Raw genomic sequence first — 11,539 nt, 5'->3', positions numbered from 1 at the left:
CAGCGTCCACTGGAAGACAAAAAAAAAGTTAACAGCCCCATCCACCAGTTTATTTTTATTTCTCAACAGTCTTGAGTCAGGCATTGTGATTCTGGTTTTGCAGATGAGTGGATGGAGTCCAAGGTTAAGGCACATAATAAAGTTAGGAAGGCATTGAACTGGGGTTCAGACTCCGGTCCCAACTGGGACCTGAGCCTTAGCTCTTACAGGCTATACTGGGCTTCCTGGAGAGAAGGTTCTTTTCCTGTTGCAAGGCTGGAAGGCCTTCACTAGAGGCTGGAAGGCCTTCCAGAGGGCCGGCAGCTGGGCACACAGTGTGCCCCCACCCCGGTGCTCCTCTCTGAGGTTCCGATTCATGTCACCCACGCAGGCCCAGGGCCCCTTTGGGGCTACACACCACTTGGAGTGGTCTTCTGTGGCATTGAAGGCTGGCCCGGCTGGCCCAGGGAAAGCTATCTGAGTCACATCCAGCACGTGCTGGACCCTGGAGCAGTTGGAGGCGAGGATGCCACGGGAGTTTTGCCAGAATTGGACCTGCAGCTCACTGCCAAGGGCTTCTGCCAACCAGCCAGAGTACAGGTCTGTGGAGGATGGAAAAAGGGAACGGACAGGGTCAGGGTCATTGCTAGGGCCGACCTCCCCTCTCTGAGCTCGGTTTCCTCAGTTGTCAACTCCTGGAAACCCAGGGAATGATAACATTAAAAGTAATAGACCTTTCCAAATGCTTTATGTGCATCACTTCATTTGTAACAGTCCTTTAAAGGAGATACCAGTATCACCACTTCTCAGATGGGTTAAACTGAGGCTCTGGTTAAATCCCACATCACATAGCCTGAAACCAATACGTGAACCCAGTTCTGCTGGTTGTCTACCAACATTTGATGGTGGGTCCAGAAGAGTCCTAGTCCCTACTCCTGACCTGCCCTAAGCCATGGACACGCTAGACACCCCCTCTGCAGAAAAAGAGTTTTGCAACTCAGGACTCACCATCTCCAAATTTTCCAAATTTGGCAAAGCTCTGGAAGCTGTCCCCTGCCTTGGACGTGAGTGTGACACTGCTGTTCCAGGGGCCGTGGAGAACATGCTGGCCACTGACCACCTTCTCCAGGCTGGGGACTTTCTGAGCGAAAGCCTCATCTAGCTTGTGGTCATACACCAGGGGGTAGGTGTAGGCCAGCTGTCTGCCTGGAGGGCAAAGGTGGAGAACATGAGGGACTATTGCACCTTCCAGCCTGGGAATCAGACCTCCCTGATTTCCTCTTGCCTCCCCGTCCGCACTCACCAATCTTCGAGAATTCAGTGAGGGGAAAAGACACACAGAGCAGGGTCTGCCCATAGTTTTGGGCGTTAGAAGGCCAGCTGTATGCAGCAGAGAAGGAAGGTGGAGGGAAGCGTGGTACGCTGTGGATCAGCCAGAAGCCTCCTTCTTGATCCAGGAGCAGCACACCTGAACCAGAAGACATGGGGTCAGGAGGACTGTTTAAGGCCTCCGGACAAGCACATATACCATCAGGAACAGCCTCGGTTTTCGGGGGGCCTGGAAAAGGTGTGCACAGGGTCGAGATCACTGCTGAGCTAGCTCACTTTCCGCAGCTATTCTCATAGTCAAAAGGAAAGACCATGTAATGTAAAATGAGGAAGCAAACGTCCAAGTCTGATAGAGCATCCTCCCCCCCGCTACCCCCCCCCATCTCTGGTTAGGTTATGGGTTAGCTGGGGGAAAATGCATGGAAACCAGAGCTCTTCCCCAGCCCCAATGCGGGCCTCACCCTTCGTGTGTCCCCGGCTGGAAAAGTGCTGACCCCTACTGGAGTTAGGTGGCTGGTCGTTGTATAGCAAGAAGGCGAGCTGGGGGAGATGGATGAGGCAACGTGAAGTTTCTCCCCCAGGCCGGGCCCCAGAGTCCCATCCCAGGTTCAGCCCAGGCGTCCCTTCACCTGGCTGGTGTTCCGGTACAGCGGCTGCAGGCTGCGGCCCACGGCCCCTGCCGAACTGTTGATGGACCCCGCGCCGTCGCGCCAGCCCCCTGAGTCCTTATCCATGTATTTGTATCGCAATCCTCTCTGTGCCGCATCCCCGGGCCCGCTCTCGGCCGGCAGCTTGTAGACGACGAACCTTGAAGTTGAGGAATGGACAGAAATGGAAGGAGGGGGAAGAGAGGGAACTCCAGGCTTCACCCAGGTGTGCAGCAACCCCCAGGCCAACACCGGAGATGGTCGGCGCCTGCGCACTCGTACCAGTCCACAGGCTGCCCCGAGTCCCCGTAGCAGGTTAGGGTCCTTCCAGGGACCCACAGCAGCGCGGCCAGAAGCAGATAGCTCAGCGTGGTCATGGCGATTGCCTGGGTCGAGGAATCTGTGTTTGGACCGCGGGGCATCAGGTCACGAGCTCAGCCGGGCCGGTCCCTAGGCAAATTTCACTTCCCCAAACCGCCTGGGAATCCCAGCCGGGACCTCACGAGGATGGAGACTCCGCCCACCAAATAAGAAGCAGAGATTTGAAAGTCAATTAGGGGCGCTCTGGGGGCGGGGCTTCCTTTCTGAAGGTCACTCCCCTCAGGCGCCACTTGCAGCTTCCCGCTTCCGGCGCACTCAACCCGCGATGCGCTCCCCACTGCCTTCTCGGCTCAAGCCACGCCCCCTGTAACCAGGCTGTCTCCCGAGTCCCGCCTCCGACTCCTCTCCCGGCCAATCATGGCTCACATCCCTCCGCTAGGTCCCGCCTCCGTCTCGCTCTACTCGGGCTTATCTCAGACCACACTTTCCCGCCAGGAGCCCGTTCTTATCCCCGCTCCAGGGTTAGCCACAAATTTGGATTTTTTCCTCTCCTGCTTTACAGTCTGAGGTCCAGCTCTTGTGACCTTTGCTCTTTTAAGGGGCGTTTGTGCTTCTGATCTTCCCCCTTTTCATTCCACATGTTTTCCCGGGGTCCCCTGAGCTAGTCAAAGAATTACTTTTGATCATGTCAGGGTGAAGGGTGCTGAGACTCGGGCTGGGCTGAGGGCTCTTAAACAGAGGGAGACGGTCCCAGTGAATATACCTGGGGTCCAAGGGAGGAGACAAGGGCGATGTAGCTTGATCTTGGGGTGTGGTGGGGAGGGGCGGCAAAGCCTACAGTGCCACGAGGGGTTGCTGAAGTTTAGGAGATGAGGGTGTGAAGGTGTGTACGGCCCCCGATGTCACCCCTCAGGATACAGCTTCCTCCCATCTCCCAGCGCCGACACCCCACAAAGTCAGGCCAACGCTGAACCTTTATCTGGGAGGGGCATTGGTACAGGACCCATAACCATTCACAGCCGATCCAACCACTATGTACTTCATTAGTCCCTGCTCGGACCAGGGTCTCTGGGAAGCCTCACCCCACGACCCCCAACTCCCACTGCCCAGGGCCTCTTGTAAACTGGTCTAAGGGTCCAGCTCTCTGAGGGTCTGTCTCTTTGTCCAAAGTGTCAGAGTGAAGTGAGTGTCCAACTCAGTGTCCAACTGAGTCCATTTATTTGGAGGTTTGTCTGGTTGTGTCTGTGTGACCATTGGATGTCTCTGTGTGGCTCCCTGTGGCTGACGACGTGTGGGAGCTTTGGTTGGAGGCTGTCTATGGGCCAGTCCTTGATCCAATTTGAGTGGATCTGTGGGGCCGCGAATCTGGGAGAGGGTCCATCCGAGGGAAAACCACCCTGAGGGGGTCCACTCTTGCTCCATCCCCAATCCCCAGGAAGGTCCAAGTGTCGGGGCAGGGCTCAAAGATGACGTTTCATGTGCAAGGCCAGGTGATCGGAGCGCGAAAAAGCGCGCGGGCAGAGCTGGCACCGGAAGGGGCGCTGTCCAGTGTGCTTCCGGTAGTGGCGGGTCAGTTCGTCTGAGCGTGCGAACCTCCAGCCACAGCCGTCCCACGTGCAGGCGTAGGGCTTCTCCCCTGGAGGAGGGGGGCAAGGAAGCCGTGAACACCACTCCCCCCCCCCCCCACTTCCCAGGTCGGCCTCTGCCTTGGGTTGCACTCCTTTGCTCAGCCTTGGCCGGGTACTAATGAGGTAGGTGAGGGGCCTAGGGCGCAAAATGTAAGGAGGCTCTCACTCTCAGGGGAGGGCTCTGATTCTCCACCCAGATGCAGCCTCTGTGACCCCGACCCACGTACAGAAGTATCTGCAGTTGGCAGGTACAAACCCACTTTCATTTCCTGGACACGCATCATGTCCCCTAACCCACTGGCCTCATTTCCTGTGCCATGTTACCATGCCCCTGAGTCCTAAAGCCATCCCCGAACATGCTGTCTATGTTCCAGCCCCATCTTGTGCCAGGGGACCTTCCAGGTGCTGCCCAATTCTACCCCTAGCCTTGGCCCTTGACTCAGTCTCGAAATCCAGGCCCTGTGCCGGGTGGTTGGTTATTCCCTTCCTAGGCTCCTCCTGGCTCCTCTCCCTGCGTCCCCGCGCAGGAATATACAATTGCCTCTACCCTCTGTGCCGGCCCTTAAACCAAGGTCACTCCCTTTCTCCTCCCCGCAGGCTCTGTTCCACAGCCCTGCCCCCGTTTGAGGATCCTTGGGACCTGGCTTCTCCTCCTGTGCCTACCCCTCGTCTTTCCCAGCTATTCCCTCGATCCTCCCGGACCTGCCTCTGCATCTAGGAAACGGACCCTGGCCCGGTCTCTCCTCGGGAATGCCAGCCACGCCCCCACAGTCTCTCCTCGGGAATGCCAGCCACGCCCCCACAGTCTGGCTCCCCCTTCAGGCCGAGCAACCCAAATTTCATACACCAGCCCCCTGACTCCGTTCTCCGCTTGCCCCGGACCTGAACCCGCGGTCTTTGACCCCGCCCCTGGCATTCCAAGCTTGTCCCCTCCCCGCAGTCCTTCCTCTAGCTCGCCCTCTACGTCACTTGCCGGGCTTTCTGCGCCTTAGTCGGCTCCCTGCCCAGGTCTTACCTGTCATCAGTTCCCTGAAACGGTCCTCAGGTTTCCCTGGGTGTCTCTGTGCCCCCACCCGCCTCCCGCACCGCTGCCTGCCCGGCTCCTGAGGTCCCCGGCCGGCCCCCAGCTCCCTGTGCCCTGCCCCTCGCTCCGCTTTAGCCTCGCCACTTGCTCGGGCTCCTCAGCCATTCTTTGCTCCTGAGGCTCATCCTCCAGCCCCGCGCCCCGCTCCCTCACCTGTGTGCGTGCGCAGATGAGCCTTCAGGTGTGAGCTCTTGGTGTAGCTCTTGCCACAGCCCGGGTGGGTGCATGTGTGCGCCGCCTGCCTCTTGCGCGCCCAGGATCGCCGGCTGCGTTTGGATGGCGCGGCCTCCGCGATCCCTCCTGGGTCTCCTGCGGTCCCCCGGAGTCCCACCCCCGCCGTCCCGGGTCCCATACAACTCAGGAAAGAGGGGGGTGCGGTGGGGCCGGGAGCAGGCGCTGGGAGCCCGCGGAAGAGCTGGAAGTGCCCCTGGTACTGCGGCACCGGGTACAGCGCTGGGTACCCGGACAGCAGCCCGTAGGGGGCGCCTGGCGTCGTGGGCACCGAAAGCCCGGTCCGCGAGTAGTAGCTGCCGGAGGGGTTCGCACCTGCCCCCGGGTACACCGGCTGCAGCGGCAGTGCCTTGGGCTCGGGAGCTGGGCCCAGGGATGAGCTCACGAAGGTGTCGGGGCCCGGGGCTCTTGGGGCCGGGCGTGCCCAGCCCGGGTGCTCCTCGGGAGCCAAGAGCCCAGCCACCAGCCCTGAGCTGCCCACATACGAGCCCAGAGTCTCGGGCGGCGGCGGCGGCGGCGGCGGCGGCGGCGGCAGCTGCGGGGGCGGCAGCGGGAATTGCACCGCGGAGCACTCGCCGGGCGCCAAAGCGCAGGCCTGAGGCGCGCCGCCCGGCTCTGGGCACGGGAAATTGGTGAGAAGGAGATCCAGATCCCAGGAGGTGGCCGAGTCCCTCTCGTCGTCGTCTTCGTCCTCCCTGGGCGCGTCCTGCGACTCCGACCTCACGTGGAGGGGCAGCCCGGTGGGATCAGGGGGACCTGGACCCAAGTCCTGAACGTCCTCTGAGCGCCACCACTGGGAAAGAAGCAGGTAGCGTGAGGCTTCGGTGCACACCAGAGTACCCTGCCCCGCATTGGAGGGGGTCGGATGCCCTAATGGGGGTAGGCTGGCCAGAGGCTCTGGAAAGGGGTCTTGTTTGTTTGTCTGTCATATCAGTCTGTCCCCCTCCCTTACATGGAACACTCCCTCTACCCTCCCCCCCCCAAGTCCAGGGACATAGGTCGATGGGGCTGGAGACCCAAGATAAGACTGACATTATCTGGAGTCACAGTCAGGCTTGGGGGAAGGGGTAGCAGAGCCAAGAATGGAAGGCTCGGGGTGCAGGGGGGAGAAGCGGGGGGGGGAGAAGCGGGGAGCCTTGCCTCAGTTCCATTCCCCCCACTCTCCCTCTCCTTCCCTGTCCCCCCCAAAGAATTAATTCCCAAGATTACTACCTGGATGTTCCCTACATGCATTTGCTGTTTCCCCCTGATATCTGGGGTGATCTCACTGTGGACCCCTGCAGTTTTCAGGTCCAAGCCTCAGGTTTTGGGTTTTTGGGTTTTTAAGTAAGCTCTACACCCAGCGTGGGGCTTGAACTCACCTGAGATCAAGAGTTGCAGGCTCTACCAACTGAGCCATTCATGTGCCCTGGGAAGCCTCAGTTTTACATGACAGACATAGATTCTTAGACCAAGTTCAGACCCCAGGCCTAGACTGAGGACCCCCAGCGTTGGGTAAGATGCAGAGCAAGATGCAGACTAGACCCCCCCCCAAACTCTAGCCACAGCCCAGGACCCCAGCCAGCCCAGCTACACCCCGCCTGGCCCCACCTTGAGGAAGTCTTCCTGTGTGTCCGGGAAGGGGCCCAGGGTGGTCAGCGTGCTGATGGAGGGCAAGGCGGTCTCAGCTGCGGCCATGGCCGGCTGGTGCCCACCCTGGGCCTCAGGCCTCCTCTCTCTCTGTGGCCTCGTGGGCTCTGAGACACCAATGGCCCCTTGGAGGGATCTTCTCTGCCTTCAGCTGATTGGCTACAGCCCCTGATAAGAGTCAGGCAAGGCGGGGGTCACCGTTTCTGGGGAACAGACCTCATCTCAGCCTTCTTAGGGGCTGGGCCTTAAGGACTGACCCTGTATCCAAATTCGAATCAGATGTTCAGGGGCTGGGGGTTCAGAGGTTGAGGGTTCAGGTGTTGGGTAAAGTGAGGCACTGAGCGAGTCCCCACAAAATGAGAGACTTGGGCGTCTGTTCTTAGTTACCTTCCTGTACAAGGAGGTAACAGACAGAGTGGGGATCCTGGGAAGGGGCTTCAAGACCCTCTTTCCCCAGGCCATGGCCCTGTAGCTCTCCCCCTCCCCAAAAAGCAGCAGTAAACTTGCTGATGGCGGGATTTGGCATGAAGTCCCTGCCAAAGCCAAGCATTATCAGACAGCCCAGATGTCGGAGGCCGCTATCAGGTGGGGGCCCAGAACAGCCAAAGCTGTGTTCCCAATGGGTGGGAGGGTTGGGGGTTGGGGCGTCATATGAGGTTGGTTTGAAATTGCCTGGATTGTGAGTTTCCAGGGTCTGAGCCCAGAAGGAGCCCCTGGCCAATCAGCCCCCACTGTCTACCGAGGCCCCCTGAGGGGTGCTGCATGGAGGGCTGCGTGAAGTCCTGGAGGTGGGGTGGGGGGGGTCGCTGCAGCCATTGTTGTTCTGATGTGATGGGGCCGGGGCAGGGGAGGTGACCCCCTCTCCTGGGGGAAGTGGGACGCTTAAGTATCTGAGCTACAGGAGACCTTCACAACCCCTGCTTTGGGCTGGCTGATGTTTGATTCCTGCCCCACCCGGAGGAGGAATCAGGGACCTCCAGCGTACAGCTATACACCACAATGGCTACACAGTGTTATAGGCACACAGTCTTGTAGACACAGAATTCATAATCACGCAGACAGGTGTGGACACAGTCACACACTGTTACAACACACAATCGCATCGACAGGATTTTGCCAAAACCGAACAGACACACAGAGATCCTTGGGTATGTTATCGCAGCACTATAGAAGAGGCAACCGCCATGAAACACACATGTAGCCTCCAGGCACAAAGGCATGAAACACACCAGCCCATAATCATTCTCACACACACACACACACACACACAGAGTGATGCAGTAATGCGCACACTTATACATCAGACACAGTCATGCACAGCATCATATAAAATCGGCAACCTTACATCTTCACGCCACCTGTTACTGCCACAGTTTGTAATTAGTCACACAACGGCACAGCTATCAATGCCCAGCCACAGGGGGGAGGCACACCCCGTCAAACACACACAACCACATGAACATGGAATCAAACATTCTGATAGTGAAAAAGCACACAACCCAGGCCAGACATAGACACAGCGCCACAGGCACACAATCAGAATTTGTGCATCGCCAACATATCGCACAAAAAGGCAAAAAAAGCCAAAAAAATGATCATGTATCACAAGGGAAGGGGGAGGCAAGTAATATAAAAGCCAGGTCAATGCACCCATGAGGATGGCCATATTTATAGAAATTAGAACCCCGTAGCTGCAGGTTGGAGTTTAAAATGATGCAGCTACTGTGGAAACGTTTGAAGATTCTTCAAAAAGTTAAACAATCAGGGCGCCTGGGTGGCTTAGTCGGTTAAGCGTCCGACTTTCACTTAGGTCATGATCTCGCGGTTCATGGGTTCGAGCCCCGCGTCGGGCTCTGTGCTGACTGCCAGCTCAGAGCCTGGAGCCTGTTTCAGTCTGTGACTCCCTCTCTCTCTGACCCTCCCCTGTTCACACTGTCTCTCTCTCTCTCTCCTAGAAATAAATAAAACATTTTTTAAAAAGTTAAACAATGAAAAAGTTGAGGGGCACCTGGGTGGCTCAGTCGGTTAAGTGTCTGGCTCAGGTCATGATCTCAAGGTTTGTGAGTTCGAGCCCTACATCGGGCTCTGTGCTGACAGCTCAGAGCCTGGAGCCTGCTTCGGATTCTGTCTCCTCTCTCTCTGCCCCTTTGCCACTTGTTCCCTGTCTCTGTCTCTCTCAAAAATAAATAAAAGCTAAAAAAAAAAAGTTGAACAAGACTTACATATGACTCAGGAATTCCACGCCTCGGTATAGACCAAAAAGAATTGAAAACAGGTATTCAAACAAATACCGGTACACTAAGTATATAGCCATATTAGTTACAGTAGTTAAGAGGTAGAAACAACCCAAATGCCCACTAACAGATGAATGGATAAACAAAATGTGGCCCATCCATACAATGAAATATTATTCAGCCATAAAAAGGAATGAATTTCTTTTTTTAAAAAATATTTTTATTTATTTCTAGGAGAGAGAGAGACAGCATGAGCAGCGGAGGGTCAGAGAGAGAGGGAGACACAGACTCTGAAACAGGCTCCAGGCTCTGAGCTGGCAGTCAGCACAGAGCCCGACGCGGGGCTCGAACCCACGAACCGCGAGATCATGACCTAAGCGAAAGTCAGACGCTTAACCGACTAAGCCACCCAGGCGCCCCCCAAAAAGGAATGAATTTATTTTATTTTATTTTTTTTAGGAATGAATTTCTAATGCATGTTCACGTGGATGAATCTCAAAACTATACTAAGTGAAAGAAGCCAGTCACAAAAGATCTCGTACATGATTCCGTTTAATACCCAGGCAAATCCGTAAAGACAAAAACAGTAGCGGTTACCAGGAGCAGGGGGAGGAGGAATGGGGAGGATCGCTAATGGGTACAAGGTCTCCTTGGGGCGATGTAAATGTTCTGGAACTAGACAGGGGTGGTGGCTCCACAACATTGTGAATGTGCTAGATGCTGCTGAATTGTACGCCTTGAAATGGTTCATTTATGTTATGTGAATTTCACCTCAATAAACAAAATGGCTGGAGTTGGTTTACTGAAAGCACAGCCTCTCTTGGAGAGAGATCTTCTTGGATGAGGCACTGAACAGGCATGTCTGGCTCTAAAACTCAAAGCAAGAAGAAAAAGGTCCAGAGAGATGGGGGATTTGACTGAAAGTATTTGTCCCCTAAGCGCATGTGGCCATGATGGGCTTCCCAAGGTGGCAAGGCCTGAACCTCAATTTGGGTTTTCTGCTGTGTATACTCACGTCCCCCTCTGACACCACGGAGCATCAGAAAACTCCAACACTCACAACCAGCTTCAGGGCAGGGAGCTTTGGGGAAGGAGAGAGGCCACTGGCTGGAGGAGGTCGGAGGTGACCAGAATGAAAGAATCTTCCCCTGTGAGGAGGAGGGCTCAAAGAGTTTTATTTGGGGGGCGCCTGGGTGGCTCAGTCGGTTGAGCGTCTGACTTCGGCTCAGGTCATGATCTCACGGTTCGTGGGTTCGAGCCCCGCGTCGGGCTCTGTGCTGACTGCCAGCTCAGAGCCTGGAGCCTGTTTCAGAGTCTGTGTCTCCCTCTCTCTCTGACCCTCCCTTGCTCACAGTGTCTCTCTCTCTCTCTCTCAGAAATAAATAAAACATTAAAAATTACCCCCCCCCAAAGTGTTTTATTTCGATATTAAAGGCAAGAAGGGCCCAGAAAGTGGGAGGGTCCAGGGACACCCAGGCACACACCTCACCCATGCAGGCCAGTGATCACATTTGGACACAATCCCATAACTCATTCAGAGCCGATACATGAGGTAGAGCACGATACACACACACCATTACCCAGAATGTCTATGTGGGAAGATGTGTTCCCCGGGTGGGCAGGGAGGGGCCTGTCCTGGGAACCAGGAGGCCTGGATCCCAGTGCGGGTCCCTGCCCTGCAATTGGTTCACTGTAACCTTGAGTAAGATCATTCTGCTTTCTGGGCTTCAATTTCCCCACCTGGGAAAAGGCCATGTCATGGTAGATATGTGCCTTTTAGAAGCAGAGATGGTTAAGCTCAGTGCACCCGGATTCACATGCACATCACACAAATGCTCATAAAAGTGACCTAGGTGAGCCTAGCCATTCACTCAGGCATATACTCACATCACACTCGCAGTCACACACAAGTGCACAGAGGCCAAATCACTCTGACACGTGTAGGTACACAACCACACATACACACAAATATCCAGTCATGTTGTCACATAAATAGTACACACACCTCGAGAGAAAACCATCACAACACAGAATCATACCTACAGACACACGATCACACAGAATACCGTTACACAAGCTTAACAAATACACAGACAGGAAGCCACAAAGACATTCAGGCACATGGCACACAATCACCACACAGTCAACCGCCCCACAACGTCGTAGGCACACCCACATACAGATACATGGTCAGGCACAATCACACACATAGACTTTTGAAGCACACCGCAGGGAATCACTCCAAGTCACACATGCAGTCACACGTGGCTACACGTACTTCCTGGGACAGACTAGCAGATACGTCGGACTGAGATCGCCCACTGCAGCCCACCCCACACCCCCATAGCACCCATTAGAAGAGACACCGAGTTCTGGGTTCCAGGACTCTTTTTTTCCTTCTGTCTCAGTCAACTTTTGTTTCTTCACTTAACTCCAGAATCCCTCCGCACACGCCGC

At 55.8% G+C, this 11,539-nt stretch overlaps 2 protein-coding genes and 1 non-coding gene across 3 annotated transcripts; 1 reads left to right on the top strand and 2 right to left on the bottom strand.

Annotated features, from left to right (window-relative positions):
- Positions 1-40: 40 nt before the first annotated feature.
- On the bottom strand, positions 41-2,580 carry DNASE2 (deoxyribonuclease 2, lysosomal). Its single transcript, XM_039252268.1, is given in 7 exon segments — positions 41-241; positions 244-581; positions 988-1,185; positions 1,283-1,447; positions 1,770-1,848; positions 1,938-2,115; positions 2,238-2,580. Coding segments are annotated over 7 exon segments (1,143 nt in total). The 5' UTR covers positions 2,378-2,580; the 3' UTR covers positions 41-196.
- An 895-nt stretch (positions 2,581-3,475) lies between these two features.
- Positions 3,476-6,919, bottom strand: KLF1 (Kruppel like factor 1). The gene is made up of 3 exons (XM_039252269.1): positions 6,810-6,919; positions 5,142-6,012; positions 3,476-3,912 (listed from the first exon to the last, which is right to left on the bottom strand). Exons 1-3 carry the CDS (start codon positions 6,894-6,896, stop codon positions 3,737-3,739), a joined length of 1,134 nt encoding a protein of 377 aa, XP_039108200.1. The 5' UTR covers positions 6,897-6,919; the 3' UTR covers positions 3,476-3,736.
- Positions 6,920-10,269: 3,350 nt separating this feature from the next.
- On the top strand, positions 10,270-10,354 carry TRNAR-UCG. Its single transcript has one exon. It is a non-coding gene; the product is annotated as a tRNA-Arg (tRNA).
- The last annotated feature ends 1,185 nt before the right edge of the window (positions 10,355-11,539 follow it).

Source organism: Hyaena hyaena, unplaced genomic scaffold (assembly GCF_003009895.1).
Source record: "Hyaena hyaena isolate Hyena2069 unplaced genomic scaffold, ASM300989v1 scaffold_414, whole genome shotgun sequence".
Lineage (NCBI taxonomy): Eukaryota > Metazoa > Chordata > Mammalia > Carnivora > Hyaenidae > Hyaena > Hyaena hyaena.
This window is presented reverse-complemented; position numbering and strand designations above follow the sequence as displayed.